Below are 20,873 nucleotides of genomic sequence, written 5' to 3' on the forward strand. Positions count from 1 at the left end.
ATCTCGCGCGAAAAACGGGCGGTTCACACTTTTCATCGTGCCTACCCCTTTTTTCTTTCTCGTTGACTGGAACGAGGTTTTATGCCGACCGGGGATGGCTGCCTCAAAATTAGATTCGAGAAAAATATTTAACTTTCGATCAGATGCGGCTTCCCGATTGGCGTAGCAGAAACAAAAGGGTCCCGAGAGCCAGCTAGTTTCGACCATTTGTTTCAATTACATAACATGCTCGAGACACTCGCGCGTGATTTGCCGTTCCGCAACGCCATTTACTGGTCATCGCTGAATTATGGTTTCCCAACAGCCCCATATATATCCTATCAGATCCCTATAGGCTCGTTTTCGAGATACGATTACAGTTTTAAAACAAATTCGACAGTTATCGTAATCCTCGCCGATCCGGTTGGGGTAAAAATGCACGTTGCGTGGGACGCGCAACGGATCGCGGGGTTTCACGCGCGGTTTCAACAACGAAAATCCGATTGCGTCGAACAATCGAACGCTATACTTTTTTTCTTTCACAGAAAAACGAACAGATCAGGATTTCGCGCGCGAACCCATCCCATTACCGATTATCGTAAAGCTGCTAATTGAATGTTATATTCAATATATCCGCGAATTTGTGCATACCGATATTCCGTTTTATTTCTGCTATTGTAGCGACTTGAGTTCGACGCTTTTATGGAGTGGAGAGTCACAAAAGTATTTGAACGTTTACCACAAATCTTTTATTCATATGTTGCGTATATTTTATAAAACATTTTAGAACGAGAAATTTCATTAGTGTTGTAACGAGATTGTCGAAAAATTATTAAAAATATTGTTTAATGTCAGTTTGTTTGACGTTTCTGTGTAATGAGATAGAAATACGAGGTACGATATCATCGTAGGAATATAATGTATTTGATATTCAAATCTTGCGCACTGCGAATAACATCCAGCATTCCTATTTATACAATTAATTTCCACATCATAGACACGATGCTCATGAGATATCGCGTATAGTGCAGAATCGAATTAATATAAAGTTCGTTTCATTTAATACGATATAATTGCATTTAACAGTAATTACAATTTAATCTATAAATCTAAATCCTTAATATTTTACCATTCAGGTTGCACATATTGCATTGCATACTAAATAACTAAATCAATATAACCGAAATTATATTCTTCAAAATATTCTTCAACTATATTTATACATTGCTGCATATATATTTCAGTTCTTCGAACCGATACTCCAGTTGATCTTTGGTAGTATCTATTTATTGTTGATAATATCTAATTCTGCTGCATTCGTCGGAACGGTATCATTCTCGCTAAATATGGTTTCATTATCTAATATTGAAAGCAGTGGTCCCACCGGCAAATCGACGCGAAACGAGATCGAATGAAAGGTGCTAATTAAGCGATATCTGGGCTGCACACTGAAGCAGCATTTTTAGATTATCCGTTCTCCGTGACGTCCATTTGCCGTAATCATTACAAACGCGATCAAACGCAAAGCAACGAGGCTGAGCTGCGCGTTATCCGCGTCCCTGTTCCCAGACTACAGTTTTTCCCGATGCACGCGTATTAAAGACGAGGCATCGGCGAATCGGTGAAATAGGGTGAATCCGTCGTCGGATGAACGACACACGGCGATGCATATTGCGACTGGTAATATACGCGCATCGGCCTCGTTTCTACCTGAAAGCGCACTGCTATTTGCACGGCCGCTGCATTATACGTGTGAGTGCACGCGGACTTCGGCGATTAATTAGATTGCTGCTAACGCGGTGCATCAACGAATTGTACACAATCAGAGAGAGAGAGGGAGAAAGAGAGAGAGAGAGAGAGAGAGAGAGAGAATCTGATCCGCACCTTCATTCCTATACGTTCTCTCTGTATTTCTTGTCCCCAATGTCGATTTTCAGCTACTTTCCTCGATCGTCTACGTACACATATAATACATTCATATACATTCTCGTTCGTAATTATGGAAACACCAGGTGTATTTTGCGGATAATTTAGTAATTAAAATTAATGAAATTTGAAGACAGGAATTAAAATCGACTCGATAGACATTTATTTATTTTTCTTAATTTTTAATTCGGTGATTATAGAAGAATGTGGATAAAGGATTGCCCGATTAACGGTATTTTTGCACGCTAATTTCAAATACTCGATACTTTCACGTATCTGTAAGGCTCAAAACTCAAAATCTCACCTTGAATTGCCACCCCCGAATTATTCACCCTCATACAGTACAATATATCATGCGTCAGATTATTTTCAAATAAAATTCTTTTTCGATTTTCACGATCCTAATGTTTTCCCGTTTTTCTTTCTATGTATTGTGATATTCTTGTTGAACCGTTCCCGTGCACTCGAGTTCGACTTTAACGCGAGTTGTACCGTCTGTTTCCACAAAATTCCCCGCAACTCCTATTTCCACGGGCTCTGAACTTCGATTACCGTTTCAAGATATTCTCCTTTGTTTCTGTATTTCGATTTCTATTAGTATTACGTCTCTGCACCTGTCTTCCGGTGGCAACCGTTCTCTCACGCGTTGCGCATTTCGAATTCCATTTCTCTGTCCCGTTCCTTCTGTTTCCGCAATTCTCGGCACCGATGCCGGAATCTCAATTCCCGGGCCGAGAATGGTAAAGGAAACATATTAACGCGGACGATGTAATTACTGTGACTTTTCGAGCGGCCTCTTTGCTCCGCGAATCTGCGATCAGCTCGTTTCTTTGAGGGGAAATATCTCTCCGTGGCGTCTCTTCGTTACTTTGAAAATTCGTGAAAGCTCATATCCCTCGTGTATTTATTCGAAATTCATCTCGTTTATTCACAGAATTTGTGCATTTGCGCCAACGTTACCTTTCGCTTGATACAGACCAAATTTTCATTCGCTGATACGTAATCCGAAACGTTGATACACCGTGAATAGAATAAAAATATTCTTACGACAAAAAATCGTTGGCAGATGCAAGAACAATATAGTAATATGCAATTATTGGAGAGGAATCGTTATCGTAACATTTTCCTCCATAATTCAACGATAACTATTGGTCCGAACGAAATACAATTAAACACGAGGAAAATCAGAGTATTACGATTGAGAGAACAATTAAGGTGACAAAGGATTAGTCGATGAAAGCAATTAAGGATTCTCCTCGCCCAGAAGCGGCCAAAAACCTACTTCCATCGAATTTAATCCACGAATGTTTCTCGGGAGTTCTTTGTTTCGTAGAAAAAGGACGAAGAATGAAAAGAAAGAGTAATTTCAAGTAAAATCTGTGTCACGCGACGTGCTTAGCGTTAAATCAGACGATTGCATAGTTGTTTGAAAGGTTGGCGAACGAAACGTCGTCGTGTCTTGCGAAGTAGGTATTACGATTCTAACGCTATTAATTAAAGGGATGATACAACGCTGATAAGAAAGGAACTCGTAATTATTCGCAAGCTGACGGTTTAATAAACTTATGCTCGCGGTCTGTAATCATAATTAGTCAAAGCACAGCTACGTGTTTCTTGCAACAAACGCGTGTAGCACGGCATTTAAGTTGAGCACAATTCGCAAGTAGGTAACTCGTGCGCACGTGTGTCAACATCTCGTTTCCGCTTTTCCGTGGCTATTTAAAAATTTGCTAACTCTCGCAGCAAGTTTCTGCAATTTCCACTATCCAAAGATTTCTCGGATAAAATTCTCTTGATGTACTAGGTTCGATAAGATAGGATTATCTGTGTCGGAAGGATATTTGAATCGAGCTAAGTAATTTCTCTTGTAATTCAGTAAATTCGGTTATGAATTTTGTGATGCTTCTTGGTTAGATCTAAAGTACACAGAATTTTCTCATTCTCCAGTTATTATATTAAAGACTAATGGTGTCCCGTGATATACCAACAGTATCTCAAGTTTGATTATTCCATACAAAGTTCAAAATTGAATCTTGAAACGTTCGAACTAAGTTGGATAATTCTACTATATCGTTAAACTCGAAATTCAACGACAAAGGATCGAATCAATGATATACTTGGTGAAAAAAGATGCCTCTCTGATTAAGCGTAGAATTTGAACGCGTATCGCTTTGAAGGTTTTCGAGTAAGGGAATCGATAGATATGATTTCCTTGGAAACGAGACAGGCTCCCTGATGGAATCGATTCGTTCTCGTTAGCGGCGGTTAAACGACCGTCGATTGGAATATCGGCTTAAAGTTGCTCAGTACCAAACTTCTTTCATTAAACTTGCGAGAATTCACATCCGCTCGTTCAACCCTGTAAGGAAATCCCTTCGGATCACACAAAGCGACAAGGAAGTTCGAAAATTCGCCCCAAACCGCGACAAATTTAAATAGCGAGGCAAACGAGCCGTATCATTATCCGGTCGTCGCTGGCCCTTCTGGTGACATTATAAATTTGAACGCGACCAAAGGCCACGAGAGACCGATGGAATCCAATTACGAACCTGCTAACGAAATTATCGCAAGAGGGATTAACGCCGCAAACGTGTGCCAAAGTGTGAACTCATCGTGTAAACGTTTCTCATGGAGAAGTCGCCAGAATCGTCGACACGGTGGCAAGTGTTATTTTTTTTACTCGACGTCGCGTCTTACGCTCTTTTATCCGGCAACTGTGTACATGTTTTCTTTCGCTTCCAAACTGTTATGGCTGAAATCGAAGCTTTAGCCGAAGTATAAAGTTGTTGGCTGCGAGCCCAAGCTCCTTTTAGGCGGCTCGTAACACGACTGAATTATACCAACTCTACCTCTGGCTCTCGAGAGAGACGCGTCATCTCTTGCGACTTAGTTTCTCGAACCGCGACTCATGCCACGATTCACCGAGGTTAACGTGTTCCGTGACGCGTCGGTTATCGATGCCACATGTCGAAGCTTATGTTTAAACTTACGTTTTATGGAAAAATAAAATTACCACATACCTTTTGATTCCTAATGTATTTTAACGAATTTCCTTCCACATACTTTGCGGCTAGAACTGATTTTCTCATTTTGAATACTTCGCTTTTTCTTTTCCACTCTTTCCCACTTTTTCTAAGCAACAATTTTCGGCAAAATTTATTTAGGTAATACATTTCTATGTATTAACGATTAACGTTACATGTCATCCGTATCGTTATCGCTAGCTGCATAAATGTGTAAGATAAGGACGATAAGAAAGATTACATTAAAAAAATTATAATTTTGTAAAGTAAAGACAGTCGTGTATATTGCAATATTTTATAGATCAAGCCTTTTGTTTGCAATATAATAACTTTTTAAATTCTGTAACCATTAGACAATATAATTTATCCAACAAGTATAATGAGCATGCTATACACGACACAAAATCTTCCAGAGAGTGATAACGTGCTTTTCTAGAGAAAATAGAACAGGTGGTCTCGGACACTCGATCCAGTTTTTTCTTCGTTCAATGGTTTATTCCATCGGAATATCGGATCAACGATCCGCGGCATCGAAGTTCTTTCATTAAACTTGAGAGGATTCAGTCGCCTCCGTAGATCCCTCGAGGGAATAACGCGTCGAAGGATCGATAAAGTTGCCAGTGCCGAGACAAAGAACGGTTTATGGTGCGCATAATTTCCAACCCTCGATCCTCTCTCTTCGGTCAAGCCTCGATTTCTCACGAAATCGCATGCACGTCGCGAACTTTGCCGCTTATCCGTGGCACGCGAATTTTTTCCTCTGTCCGACGCGCGTTCCCCGAGCTGTCTCAACTTTTTGCGTATCCTGCCACATGTAGCATAGTATTCGCACCTACGATCATGGTGAAATGTTCGTGCGATCGCTTTGACGCGAAATTGGTCGACGAAATTTGGAACGATTTCAATTTGAAGCGACCAAGCTGAAAGGAAATTCGCAGGGGAAAGTAATGAGAATTCGAAGCGAGTATATGGAAAATACAGAGGCTCGCAAAATTCGAATATTTAACGCGAGAAATTTTTATAGACGTGTTACGTACGTCGTACGAAACCTTTTGCAATTTTCAGCGATTATATTAGTAAGATTTGAAAGCAATCACTTTCTTGGGACAGAAAACGACGTGATTTTGAAATAAAAACACGGTGCAATTAATGGAAACAGCAAGCGGAACTTCGATGGTAGATATTTCTAATAATCATAAAACGATTGATTATATTTTTGCTCGAATGAGCTCGCATCGTGCAATTCCACGATAGCTAGAATTTCCGCAAAAAGCTGGTTCGCATAAAGTGATTCCAATTGGGAATTATTGCGTGTTGCTCGCGACTATTGCGTTATCGATAATCAGAAATCGGTTCTATCCGTTATTTCCGAGAAGAATGAAGAACCGGTGAAAAAACTCGGTCAGGCGGAAAATGAATTTATCATCGTTATACATCTATGAAAACGAATAGGATTTACATTATCGAATCAGCCTAGAAAATTACGATTAACGATGCGACATTGATATAAACGCAAATGCTGTATGGAAGAGTACAAAGCTCAGTTTAATTAACAATAGCACGACTGGTCCATAGAAGGACAATCGGAACTCGTACAGTGGACTCTGTGGAGTGTGCAAAAGCGTGCAATCATAAAGGCAACGACCAATAGGGGCGTGTAACACGGGGAGAAATGCAGTTGTCGTTCAACGCCAGGGCGAAAAGCAACAATATGTCTAAGTGCCAACAGCCAAACGCTATCGTAAACATCGATCTGCCAACGTCCAGCGGTTCCCCTCCTGATATCAATTTTCCACCAACGATTCGCTGTCGTAGACAAATGTCGAATTTAAGAAACCTACCAAAACGAACAGCCTCCATATGGGTCGCATTTATTCAAAAGTTACATTATACTTGAGGAGGCCTTGTAGAGTGTGTCAAGAAATTAATCAAACCAATACTGTTCGTATTAAAAATTATTCATCGATAATAATCAGGCAAATACGAAGGTTTAGAAATGTGACTATTGAAGAAAGAGGATAAAATTGATTCGTCTTCCCTTCATTAACGTTAGGAATACCAGGATTTCTTTCTTCTCGTGTTTGTCTTATAGATACCTACACTTGCGTAAAGACAATTGCTGAAGAATTATACAGAGAAGATAAACGACGATAGCTCGAAAGGTAAAGTAGATATCGAGGGAGGGAAGACAAGAATTGATAATGTAATCAGCCTCATTTTTTGGCGCAGTTTTTCAACGAATTCAGCGGCGAGTACCACGCGGGAATACGCCTCACGTTCATGGATATTAAAGGCGGCATAAATATGAAAGTAAGAAACGAGGGCCAGCCTCAATTGCGTTTCTACGAAAAGGGGGAAAAAATTTGAGTGGTCGCCGAAACGAATGCAACAACATAACGGAACGAGCCCTTAGGCAACCAGGGCTTGAACTTTCACCATGCTCTCACTAATTGAACGCTCTACCGGTAGCGAATTGCAAACAAAGAAACGCTTAAATTAAGACTAACAGACAAAAGCTTTTACGACGACCATTGATATGGCATGTTAATCGAATAATGTTGTCAAATAGAAATGCTCGTATCATTTGTAATTCAAATATTAAAGGAAATTTTCGTTTGCTATGAAAGTATTAAACAAAAAGCTTTGGTTCTACGAACACAAGACGTTGCTGATAACTTTTCTGTACTTTTCAATTTAGAGATCAATGATTGATCAATATGGCTCCTGAATGATATATCAATAAGTGAAACTAACTTACGTAAGATACAAGTTTATACGAACTTCCACGCATAGGTACACACGCTGACACACAAATATAGACGTGTATTTTGTAGAAAAAAGTACAACATAAGACTATAATTAATCGTGCAGTAGAGTAAATAAATTATAAAGCGTAATGGTCGATTACCGCGTCCCAAAATTCGCAGAAAATTCAGAATTTTGAATTTTTAAACTCGGACGAAATCTTAATATCGTGATTCATGAAAACAACTGAAAAATCTTCGTATACTATCAGTGCAAACGGTTGGTGACAGAAGTGTACCTATTTGAAGAGGGTTTATTACTCGTCTCGATTCAATTCCACGGACAATAGAGAACCACGCGTCGCAATGAAAGGCGTCCAATCCAGAAAACAATTGGTGTTGGTACAAGGAAACGAAGTGATGTTTTATTTGGGAGTGAGCGAGGAAAACTGGCGAGATTGAAGGTACAGCACGGCAGCGTTAGATTGGAAGGTAGCACAGAGCTAGCAATATGTGGCGATTGTCCTCATCTTTCATCGCGCGAGGAATGGTGGACCTCTAGGGTGAGAGAGGTCAAAGGCGAAGCGCGAAATGGAAAGCTCTCCTTGAAAGCTGTCGCCGGAAAATAGATACAGGTCGCTTATATACGACCCAGTTCCTCTTCCGTTTTCATCCCCCTTTTCTTTTTGATCCTTTGCTCGTTTTCTCTCTCTTTCTAGTTATTTCGTCCTCTTTTTCTCTCTTTGGTCGTAGACTACGTTTCACGAATCACCGGTTGACCATCCGCCCCGATATGGGTCTTTCAAACTCCTATTTACTCTCTCAGTTTTTTCCTCTCTGAATGTTGCCTGGAATCACGCGAAACTGCATCGCGAAATAAAAACGTATCGACCAGTCTCCAAAGAATTGTTTCCCCTCGGGAGTTCCTTCTTCATAGCTCGTTCCAATTTCATTACTTATACATTACCTCGGCCTTATATCAAATAAACGCGACCACCTAACTTCCTAACGAAATTTGCAAGCTTATCTTTTGCAAGTATTGGAAACTCTTTAAGCACACAATACGATGTTATTAACAAGTTGCTCGTCGACAAGCACCACCGCTTGCAGGATCCTCCATCGAAAATTCTATTCTATCGTGGCCCCGTTTCTTTTTCTTCTTTTTTTGCTAGCTCGATCGATTCAGCACCGATGATTACGATGCTCACGCAGAATGAAACACAGGCGAGGACGGTTCCTATTTCTCCTGTATTTTTTTCTCATTTCTTTGGCTGTAAAATCTAAATGGAATTTGGTCACGGGCTATTCGATAATCCACGAGATTTATCGTATTAATGCATCGCTGATTTCTAAGTAGAAGCAACGAAGGTCTCTGGCACCGTTAATAAATTATATCAAACAAAGCCGCGAAACGGAAGAGGAGCAGCTAAATCAAAAACGCTCGAGGAACCGCTCAAAGGCTCAAACTCAGCCGATGGCAGCGAGCCATCGAAATGAAAATTATTACGGCACGAACGAGCTTCCGCCTCCTCCGAGATAAATATTAGTCGGAAAACGTGGCTACAATTTCCTCCAGCAAAATCATTCGTCTTCGTGTATGATTTATACGAAGTAATCGTGGCAATTAAAATTTGTCATTCCGATTGAATTTATTAGACCCGCTATTGTTACCTAATCAAATTATTTCAAGTACAGCATTCATTGTAATATTCGGTAAATGAAAGAAATGCTTAGATTCCATTTTCCTAGTCATATTCGTAAAAATATCAATTGTCGTAAATATCCACGATCTATCGATCGCGTTAAACACCGAACTCTGTAAACTTCGCCGCTGTTACCTAATCAAATTTTCTCTTTGGTTGAACAGGTGCAATGAGCTAATGGCGTAACCGGGAACACGAGGCCCCGAAACCTTGGCCTCGAGTAGCCCGCTGTGACCACCACACCGATCCAGACGATCGCATCGGCGCTCACTATCGTGCCGCCCAAAACACGTCCAAGTACGTGCACGCGAGTGACGTGGTCGTCGTTCGAAACGACGACATGTCGTTCTTGCTTAGTCGAGGCGGCCGAAAGGGGCCCATCATCTGCTTCGTCGGTCTTCTTCTGGTCTTCGCTCTTTATCAGCTAGGCATCATCTGCGGCTCCATGAAGTACGTGCCCACAGCGATGATGGTCGCCAAAGAGGTAAGTCTGTTCGCATTTTATATCCGCTAATTAAGTCATGGTTACAACGAATACATGTTGTATCGAACTGTTGTTCTCGTCATAGCCTACAAAATAGATAAAAACTTGACGATTCGGATCGTTGGAATTGAATTATTTAAAAGGGAACCTCTCGAACAAACAGCATTCGAAAACTTTTCTGGAAATTTCTCCACCATGCATGAAGTTATTATCGCATTGACGATTTACGAGCGTGCCTCGACTACGGAGCCAGTAATTACGAATTAGTTTTATCCCAGTTTTCGCGAAATTGTCCTGCAAACAGTGGGTACGTGCCGCAGTCGGAGCCAGAACAATCGTCGGTGCCTGAACGCCTAGACAAACGCGTGTTTCCGCCAACTTTGTCTCCCCGTGTGTGTTGCTATGATGAACGAAATGCCAGAATTACATGCTTTATCGAACAGTAAGGAGCAACTGACCATGGTGTGAAGAAATTTTATGTGGTGAACTCGGTGGAAAACGAGGTGGGATTTAATGATATTTGTATACTTCACAGTTGGATGCGAGAGATGAAAGGACTGTTTATCTACGAAATATTACGAGTTCTCGTAAACCAGTTTTTCCCATTTTCTCTGTGGAGAGTTACGTTATTAAATAATGAGCGACTCTGGTCGGAAATGAAAATAGTTTTGCAATTTAAAGGTTTGATTAAAAGTCCTCATACGTGGTGTGTAACGCGTTTTAAATTTATATACGATTGATTTAACTTTTAATATAGCTTACGATGAATTCTATATATTTCCACTGCTGATGTTTTACGAGACCTTTAAGTTAGACCGAAACTCCATCATAAATTTGGAATGATCTTCGGATGGCCTTAATGTCATTGACGCTATCTCCACGATCACCTCGTTACCTTCGAATGAATTTAAGGGTCAATAACACAACCTACGAGACCTTCGAACACACTTCTGCCATCTCATCTTCCATTCTCGTCATTGCGTTAGTATTCCTCAACCCAATATACAAATCTGCCTTGTTGAATCTAATTTGAATAAAAAATATTCACCAGTATAATCCTGCGAATCTTTCGATGATTTAATAACAATAGATCAGTCTCGTCGCGCAAAGGGAAAACGGTCGTAATCCAATAGAAATTATTTCGTAACTAATAGTCTAAAGAAACGAACTTTCAGTACGACCGCTGGGGCATGAAGTGGATCGCAGGTCGTTTTACAGTGTTTCTGCGAGTTCCCCGAGAAAATTTTCAATGGAGATCCGGGTTGGAATTAGGCGAGACGCAATTATAACATCGTCAGTCGGATTTTATCGTGCGAATTAACCGCGTCCCAGTTGTTCCTTTCCTTATATCCGGTCGTTGTCTGGGCCCGTCTTCAACGCTGTAGAAATTAAATTTCCTCCAACTTTTTGTTTTACCACCCGAAAATTCCTCTCTAATTCAACAAGAACGCAATGCTCGTACATAAAACTCTTTATATCCGCCTGGCAGAAACTTTATTCGTTTTGCGATTCTTCCACCCCCCCTACTGAGAAACCGCTTTAACTCGTCGATGTTTTACCAAGCGATTCCTTCCATTCAACGTGCGTAATTCAACGTTCGGGTAAGACAGTAAAGGCTCGCGCGATTTTCACGCCATTTTCTCACAAGAGGACCGTGTTTACCTCGTCGCACGGATGTCCGGTAAAATCAAGGAACTTTTAATCGAATTTTCAACGGTGGCGCATTATGAAAGCAATTAATTAACAGGGGCAAGGGTCAGGATGATGAGATAGGAGAGAAAATCGATCGAACGACGAACAACGATGGAACAACGAACGCTCCTGGCCTCTATAGGCTTCATAGAATTCGAAAGAAAAACAGAAGACATACGGTGCATTGTAATACGTGATTCTTGCGAAATTTCAGGTCAGTTGCCACTGCTTTGACAACCGTAGCACGCGTCTCTATGCATAGATTACGAGGGAAGTCGGAACGCAACGCGCGCTATGAACTCATATTGTGGGTTCCGAGAGGGCAGAAATTTCCTTGGAACTTCGTTTATGCCGTGGAAAGTTTGAAATTGGATTTTTGTTCGTCGAAATTAGTCGCGACGAGAAATACGTCAACCGACGTTACTTCGCGCCGTCATTCTCTATTTTCGTCGAAGTAAAAAAGGCAAAAAAGAAACCGAGAACTAGCAAGGAAATTGCGGCTTAGCCTCCAATGTGGGTTTATCCGACTAATTACTCTGTCATAATCGCGAACTCCTGCCTTTTAACCGATCTTTCGCTGAGCAGAATGAATCGATTAATCGAGTCCTATTATCGGCGTGAAAGTTTTCCCTCTCCGATAATCGACGAGACACGTCTCGAAGACGCGTTTGACTTAATAAACGATTAGCATAGGCTGCCCTCTTCGTGGGGGAATTTTTTACGCCTTGATTTACATGTCAGTGGCTCGTGAAAGTATTTCGACATTTACCATAAAAATCTTTCGTGTGTATATCGTGTGCGTTATATAAAATATTTTGAAATTTTATCGGCACCGTTACGAGACACAACTGTCGTGGCTATATTAACCAAATTTGAAATCAGCCTGGAAATTTATATCATAATGGTTACAAAAATATATTTAATAAGAAATTTGCACGAATAGCCGTATTAAATATACTGCGAACGTTAAGGATGGACCTACTGAATATCGAGGCTTCTTAGTAGATGGTATTTCTAATAATTCATCTTTTCTCGACAGATGAATAAAAAAAATCATTATTTCAAAACCTACCTCTCGAGAGATATCAAAGAGTTGTTGAAATTAAATTATAAGATAATATTTCCATTTTGCTGGCTTCGTTCTTTCTACGGGTCCTTTACTTATTAAATTTTCTCTGCAAGAGAAAAGAACGCACCATCAGAGAAAATAATAAAGGACGAAGCAAAGAAGAGGAATAGAACGAAGCAAGAAATTATCCTTTGGGTTGCGCAGAGAGGAGCGGAAGTAAATCAAATTTTGAAAACGTGCGATAACCAACGACAACACAGCGATAAGGGGAAGCTTTTTAAAGCTCAGACACTCGACTCGCTGTCGACGACACAGGTACGACACGGGTGCGAAAAATCGCTTGACGACGAGAACGGCGCAGAATGTTCGCCGATTGATCGTACTCGCTAATTATTTCGTTAGCAAACGAAAGATTGAACGAAAATAAAGCCGAAGTGGCGAAACTTTTCTCGTCGATTTTTATGTAGGGACTGTTACAACGGGGAACAAAGAGATTCCCGTTAAAGGATGCACTGTCATATTAAAACGTAACGTAAATCCTGTAGATAATGTATCAGAAGCACGAACTTTAAAGGGAACTCGACAGCGTGTGCTTGATCCGACCGGCAAACAGCTTGGTCTAGTGAAAATGGCAAAGGAAATGTTGCGTCTTTCTAACGACCAGATGCACTTTCCTTTCCAGGGCTTTATTACTTTCACATTTCTCCTTCAAATAAAAAGAAATCGACGTTCCATTATCTTACCGAGGGAAATATGTGCCCTTTTCTAATATTTTCATGAAAATAAAGTAGCTGCTACTCCTTGAAATAATTAAGAGAATCTTATCATAAACAATTCTGTCGTATCGATCAGGTAAATTTCAATACATCAATAAACCTACCTATCTACCTATAAAACTAATCTACCTATAAAAGAGCGTTCCACTAGCGACGGAAATATTATCATTGATTTTACTAACATCAAAGAAGCTCCTCGAACTGATAGTTTCGAACAATTTAATTAAATCCTCCGCCAACATGTGTACAACACGATCGCATTTCCAGCTCATATAGAAACATACAGATCATATAGAAACGGGGCTATTCGTGTTAAAAAAAAAAAAAAAAAAAAATAAAACGTTAGAACGCTTCTGCTGATTCGCGTATCCAGCGTTAAACGTGTCGCTCGTGGAAGAAACGGGGGCCTCCGTGAAGGCGTGTCCCCGTGAAGAAATGAAATCGCGGTTGTTCGCCTCGAAACTTTCCGCCAACGCGTCCGACCTTTCTACCTTTTTGCGAGAGCTTCCAGAGCACGCGCGTCGCGACGTCGACCAACCAGAGAGGATGGGAAAGACAAAAGAGAACGAGAGACACAAGAAGATGCAACATGCGTGAATACGTGCACGCTCGAAGCAGCGAGCATAGTTGTATTGGTAGGTTCCTGGCGGGAAACGCGCGCCGACGGAAGAGAAACGAATTTCTGTCAGACTCACCCTCCGCGCAACATAAATCGCGTCGGTTGAGCTTCACGCGTACTTTTCCTCCGTGTGCTTCGATGCTAAAAGCAAAAGAGAATAGGAAGGCCGGCTGACGGCAGGCCGAACAGCGAAGCCACCACTGTTACCCGAGAAATGCTAATTGCGAAATGTAGTTTTTTTCTTTCTTCCCGTTTCTTTTTTTTTTTTTTGCTTCTCCGTTTTTCCCGTTGTTCTTTTTCTTTCTTCTTTCCCTTTTTTTTTCAACGTCGACCTCTGACAACGATGTCTGGCGCGCGCGAAAAAAATCGTAACGCGAGCCAGCCTAACAACACCCCTTTGTTCAAAACAAGAGCTTATTTTACAGTGGTAGATGAGAGATCGCGATGGAATCATTCATCTACCTTAACCTTCTGCGATCCACCACGAGAACGTTCCTTCCCTGTTCTACCAGCCTTCGTGATCTTCTTTTATTCATATCTATTTCTCGTATTTTTTTATTATTTAGAATAGGAACATCGTCCAAGTATCTGCTTTTTCATTATTACCAAATCCAAGTCTAACCAAAACGTAACCTAAATCGACATTATTTACTCACAACGCGATTACACGCAGAGTGTTAAAAATATAATTCGAACACTAAGTGGTGGCTATACGTATACGGAAAAATTACTCGGTACGTTGATCTTGACGATTTATTTCAGGCTCGTTAAAATCGGTCGAGGTGTCTCCTATTGTAAATAAGTGTTTCTTGTTTTTTTCTCGTTTTTCATTTAATACTCGGTACTATTGCACAGCTTGTGTGCATATTATCATTTATTGTTTTTCTCGGCCGTTTAGACAGATTTATTTACGAGATCGTAACCAATGTTACAACGCGATCGCAGCTGTGATACACGCGAGTTGCGGGTCGTAACATCAATTGTTCCAACGATTGTTCATTTGCATGCCGGTGTAATTTTAATCGCGCAGCTAATTAAACCGACGATCGCTAAATTTTGCCGCGCGTTGCACGTCAGCCCCGACATCCAGCCGTATTTTCAAAAGTACAAAAGTCGCTAGACACTCGAGCGACCGTGTGCAAAATGTATTTTTCATCGCCACGAAAACCACGGACGCTACCCTTTGAATTTCAAAATGCGGACACCGCTTTCACCTCCGAAAGATACGACCGTGTTTCCAATTAACCCGCAATTAATTATTTTTATCGCGGAGTGCCGCGATCGATACAATAATTAAGCCAATATAACTACCAATTAGAACGTTAATTGCTAGTTTTTATTAGAACTTGGTTGCCGCCTAAAGCATAAATTCTACGGACAGCGTTTCAGACGGCAGTTTATTCGACCTTTTCAAATAAAAGCACGGGAAGATACAGAATGCTGGGAAAGAAACGACGTAAGCGCACGAAGAAGAAAAAAATATACATTGAAATTCGTATTCTTTGCGAGATCTAGTTGGAGCATCTAAAATACACGCGCACTGAGAAGTTTCAAGCATGTCAAAAGAAATAATGACTCGCTTAAATAAATCATTCTTAATTAATTAAATTAATTATTTAAATTAATTAAATCATTCTTAAAAAGATGTACGAAAAAGTTTGTCTAATCCAAAACGCGAAGTATGTCCAGCTACACCTTTAATTAGTATTAAATTCGGTTAATTTTGAAAAGAAGAGTCACGTGTAGATAATGCGTGATAAAATGATATCTAGTAATTTAATTTCAATTTGTACGCCACATTAATGAAGAGTAAAGGACATAACATTTATTAATAATCATGCAAAATAGATGGACGATTCGATCAAACGATAAAGTTCTTCATATAATGTTCGCTTAATCGAGTTCGAGCTAGTTGGAATATTATCCTATTTCGCATTGATCGCGGCTAATTAAATCCTATAAAATGTGCTGTTAATTTTGCCGTTCGTCAAAAGAGGCTATCGTGAAATTTATCGCGAGTCATTAACGTGGTCGCTTTACCAAGAACGAAATTTACCTTGTGAAAACATTTTGATAAACTATCGATCTGCGTCTCTCTGATCGCGAAATTTAGGTGGAACGCAACAGTGTACATAAGCAGAAATTACCGCCAAACATAGATCGAAGTTACTCTCTCCCTTAGATATAGCACAATGTATGATGTAATTTTTAGGTTTATAATATCCACAGTTCTAAGTAAAGCGTCGTGGAAAGATACTCGAAGATAAGAAGATAAACGAGAAAAGATGGAACTTGAGAAAAGTACAACCTTCGTAATAGCAGGCGAGTCGTTTGAACTTTTCCACGATCGAATCGTCATCGTTTCGGAAAAAAGGTGACGATTCCTCCGTACAAAATTCAGAGCGTATCGATCCTAGTTCGAGGCTTACGAAGTATCATCTTCGTAAAGTTCGTTCGTTAGGCGATATTGTAGGACAAGGCAGAAACTCCTTCGTTGCCGAGGTTTAATCACACTCGCATAATTTTAGAAGAAATCGTTCGACAAACTACATACATGCACATAGCTAGCAGAAACTTACGATCATTCGTCGAATAATTACTATCGTCTTCGATAACCAACACCAAAGCAAACTATCCAAAGAAATTATCGTCTATCTTTATCGATGCTATGTTTTATTATGAATCTATGTTTTATCAACGCTTTCTAAAAATATGAAACCGAATTTTCCTGCATGAACGAGTAAACTTTTTCTGCGCAAAGTTACTGGACCTTAAATATCGGATTTTACGTGTTCTGCTCTTAAAATAACCATCTCTGCTTTAATCCTCTGTTTTAATTATAAAATAAGGAGAAAAACAGTTCTGGCTGTGTATTTCGTTGGACGTAAAAATTGAAATAATCCATTCACGATCTTCGCTGATGAATCGGTTATTAAATATAAATATTTAACGGCGGGTATATTTTTCAGAAATACGTGGTGGGCCCGTTCGATCACAAGAGATACGCGTACGATCGCTACATGCCGCTAATTTTTATCGGTGGCGTGCCACGATCTGGCACTACCTTGGTACGAGCCATGCTCGATGCACATCCCGATGTCAGGTGAGTTCCATACACCGGACAAATAGCCAATTATCGGCGGATACGACCGACGTTGAGTGTTCTTGGTCAACATCATCGTCAAAAATCAATCCATCGTTCGAGTATTTCATACACGGATAATTTTTCATCGACAGGTGCGGACAGGAGACACGGGTGATACCAAGAATCTTGCAGATGAGGATGCACTGGCTGAAATCTGAAAGGGAAAATCTGCGTCTTTCGGAAGCGGGCATTTCGAAAGAAGTGAGTATTTTTAGTAGCTTAGATCATTTTATGCAAGCGATTCCTCTATATGCGGTTGATCAAAATAAAGTCTTCTGAATGACTCATTCGATATTAAAATCAAACAAAAAGAGAAAAATTGATAATATAGAGTGATTGAAGCGACGTATTGAATTTTAAAATTGTTCCTCGTTAAAATATGAAGAATTTAACATATTCTTCTGCTATGATTTTCGTGTATAATTAACGATATTAATGAGAAAATAATCGATTGTTCAGGTAATGGACAGTGCTATAGCAGCATTCTGCCTGGAGATAATAGCGCGACACGCGGAGCCGGCACCGCGGTTATGCAACAAGGATCCCCTCACTCTGAAGATGGGCTCGTACATTCTCGATCTCTTCCCAAATGCCAAGTTTATCTTCATGATCCGCGACGGTCGTGCCACCGTGCATTCCATTATCTCGAGAAAGGTATGGCCCGATCGAAGGCTTCGACCTCCGCCCTGTCGGCCATTCCGGCTGATGTATGCAAATTTATCCCACTTCATTCGCGAATATTAAAATGAGACGTACTCGTCGGTACAAGCGAGAGCGAAAAAGAGGACGAACAGGAATTTACGTATTTCTTTTATGCAAAACAGAATGAATCGAAACGAGATGCAATGGCAGCATGTAAAATCATGCAAATCCAAAAGCAACTCGTCGTAATCTTGTAATCGAGTAGATCGTTGATTTTATGCGCAGTTGATCGAATATTACCTTATCGTTTCGAAGGGCGAATATCACTTTTCGAATAACTATATAGATCGATGGTTGTTCTACGTAACTATAACTATATAGATAACGATTTGTCTTTCAGGTGACTATAACAGGATTCGATCTGTCCTCGTATCGACAGTCGTTGATCAAATGGAACCACGCGATATCTATAATGTACGGCCAATGTAAGGAAATTGGCTCGGACAAGTGTTTGATGGTTCCGTACGAACAACTGGTGCTACATCCGCGTGAATGGATGAAGAAGATTCTCAAATTTTTAGACGTTCCTTGGAACGAGTCTGTGATGCATCACGAGGAATTCATTAACAAACCAGGCGGCGTGCCATTGAGCAAGTAAGCATATACGTATGTACTTAATTGGTTCGATGAAAAATTAGGGTTTAATAAGAGACGAGACCTCTGTTGAAATGGTAAATGCAAGATACGAAAATGAAGAAGCGATCGGGGGCTAAAATCTATCGTATTTTTGGAATGTAGAGTGGAAAGGTCGTCGGACCAGATCATAAAGCCGGTCAATCTGGAGGCACTGACCAAGTGGGTAGGTCACATTCCGGATGATGTGGTCAGAGAGATGCCTGACATCGCGCCGATGCTTTCTGTGCTCGGCTATGATCCTTATGCTAATCCGCCGGTGTACGGAGCACCGGACAGGCTGGTTAGCGAAAACACCAGACGGTATGTAACCAAATAATCGGGCAACTTTTAATTATATCATTTCCATCTGTAATTTCTTGACCGGATATCGTTTTCTTTTCAGGGTGCTAGCAAATGGTGAAGTATGGGCAGCCAGGGCACGCCAGTTCTCTCTAGAGAAGCTGATTGAGCTGAGCAAAGAGGATGAGGCTACCAACGCCCCAAACGCGTGACCTCGGACACATCTTTCCCTAGGCACGCGAATCTCGAACCCGTACAATTTCTGTAACGTCTAACGACGGTCTTGGGAGAGCCAGTAACGAATAATACTACCGGAAAAACGCCAGATGAGTGCGGTCTTTTTCATCCGAAGTTGTTTCTCTAGATCAGAGCCACGCTCGGACGTCTTGTCAAGAGAATATATTCGAAGACAGTGAATTGTAACCTGGCGAACGAAAGGGACGCAAGGATCCGTCTAGTTTAAGGTTGACTCTCGATTATATGTACATGTTCAATCTCGGCCCATAGACACAGAGTTATAGATTGCTGTGCAATTTTTCGCATACGCGAACGTGATTATTCTCTCTGTACGATATATGTTAACCGGTAGATATTCATCTTCGATTCGTACCGAACGCGTAACGATCTCGTCACTTTCCGTGATTCAATACTATTCTTTTTCGACGAATTAGATGAATTTTCTGCGATACATGATTCCACAGTGCAGAATACAAGCGTACTGAATCAAGCAAAGTGCAAACGGGAGAAGAAAATGCCATGCTAGAGTTTCTAATTGTTTCGGTTTTGTTTGTTCTTTTTTATTATCATGAATTATATAAATCTTGCCGAGTATGTGCTATATTGAAACTGTTTCTGTACGATTTCATCTGATGGCCAGTGACAAGAACCTACGTAGGCTATGGAGCTTCTATGTAAAAAGTGTACAAGGTGAACATGCTGAATATCGTGGAAAGGAAGCGAAAGTATTGTATCGATGCGAACGGAAAAGTGTCTGTACAATATTTTGTATTATGATAGAAATGATTTCTATGACGTTCTACATGCAAACAAAATACGCGTTTTCGTATGTAGTACTTATTTCTTAATAAGACATGAACTTTGATCGATCACGAGATAAAGGAAACTTTTGTGTTTCCTTCCTCCTCTGCTTTCTGTTAACCTTTTCTCTACACTCATACATTAAAGAAAATCCGAGCTGGTAAACTGGCGAGAACTTTATCTTTCTATCGTATTCATTGTATTATGTATATTAGTGTGATCGTGATTCGATTAATTACAAGAAAATTATATTTATATGCTAACGAAACGTGAAAAAGTGTACCGGATTAACAATTGCAAACAAAAAGGGTGTCGAACAAGCTATTCCCTGAATTTATGATTTCGTTATTGACTGTCAATAATGATGCGCAGCGAATGTTGCTGCAAAAGCTACTACGATTTTAAGAGGACCGAATAATGTTCTTGATTGTTGTATCAACCGGCACTTGATACAAATGCAACAACTTCGATGTGGCATTATGTCATTCGTGTCAACCGTGTTACTGTCTATCGAATTATACAATTAAATTATTTTAATATTACAAAACCTGCAGCTATTCCTTTCCCTCCTTCGAGCAAGAAATTTCAATGGAAGAAAGTAAGTATGAATGTAAGTATTGTAATTCGTAATACATGAATAAATCATGGATGAATAAACATTATGAATTATTAAATATATTATATATATGCGTTAGATTTAATGAACGGTTATATTTCAAAGTTACATACCAAACTGAGGAACTCGAATAATTTTGATTTTGCAAACTTGGAGCTAAATTGTACACATAAAACATGCTAAAAAGAAATTAAACATCTTAGAAAAGCAATTTGTTATATGATCGTTGACGCAACTGAAAGGGGACAAAAATTTTGAAATTTTAAAATCAGTGATGCCAACTCTAATAAACTTAAAATAAATTACATTGTTGACTGATGGAACATAAAATTACATTTTTGCAATAGATATTTATTTTATTCCATATTTAATCGAAATAAATCATACTGTTTAGTAGTTGATACAATATTTTAATAGTTCATTTTATTTTGTATCATAACTT

At 40.0% G+C, this 20,873-nt stretch overlaps 1 protein-coding gene across 2 annotated transcripts in view; it reads left to right on the forward strand.

Moving 5' to 3' along the window:
* The window catches only part of LOC126916003 (protein-tyrosine sulfotransferase), a 182,906-nt gene extending 162,544 nt beyond the window's left edge, over positions 1-20,362 (forward strand). For both annotated transcript variants that reach the window (XM_050721336.1, XM_050721337.1), the window contains 7 exons: positions 9,540-9,859; positions 16,985-17,118; positions 17,253-17,361; positions 17,620-17,814; positions 18,203-18,456; positions 18,601-18,798; positions 18,881-20,362. In XM_050721336.1, coding sequence (XP_050577293.1) covers positions 9,716-9,859; positions 16,985-17,118; positions 17,253-17,361; positions 17,620-17,814; positions 18,203-18,456; positions 18,601-18,798; positions 18,881-18,989 — 1,143 coding nt within the window. In that variant the 5' untranslated portion in view covers positions 9,540-9,715 and the 3' untranslated portion in view covers positions 18,990-20,362. The remainder of the gene's footprint in view (positions 1-9,539; positions 9,860-16,984; positions 17,119-17,252; positions 17,362-17,619; positions 17,815-18,202; positions 18,457-18,600; positions 18,799-18,880) is intronic.
* Positions 20,363-20,873: the final 511 nt, after the last annotated feature.

Source organism: Bombus affinis, chromosome 5 (genome assembly GCF_024516045.1).
Source record: "Bombus affinis isolate iyBomAffi1 chromosome 5, iyBomAffi1.2, whole genome shotgun sequence".
In the NCBI taxonomy this organism is placed as follows: Eukaryota; Metazoa; Arthropoda; class Insecta; order Hymenoptera; family Apidae; genus Bombus; species Bombus affinis.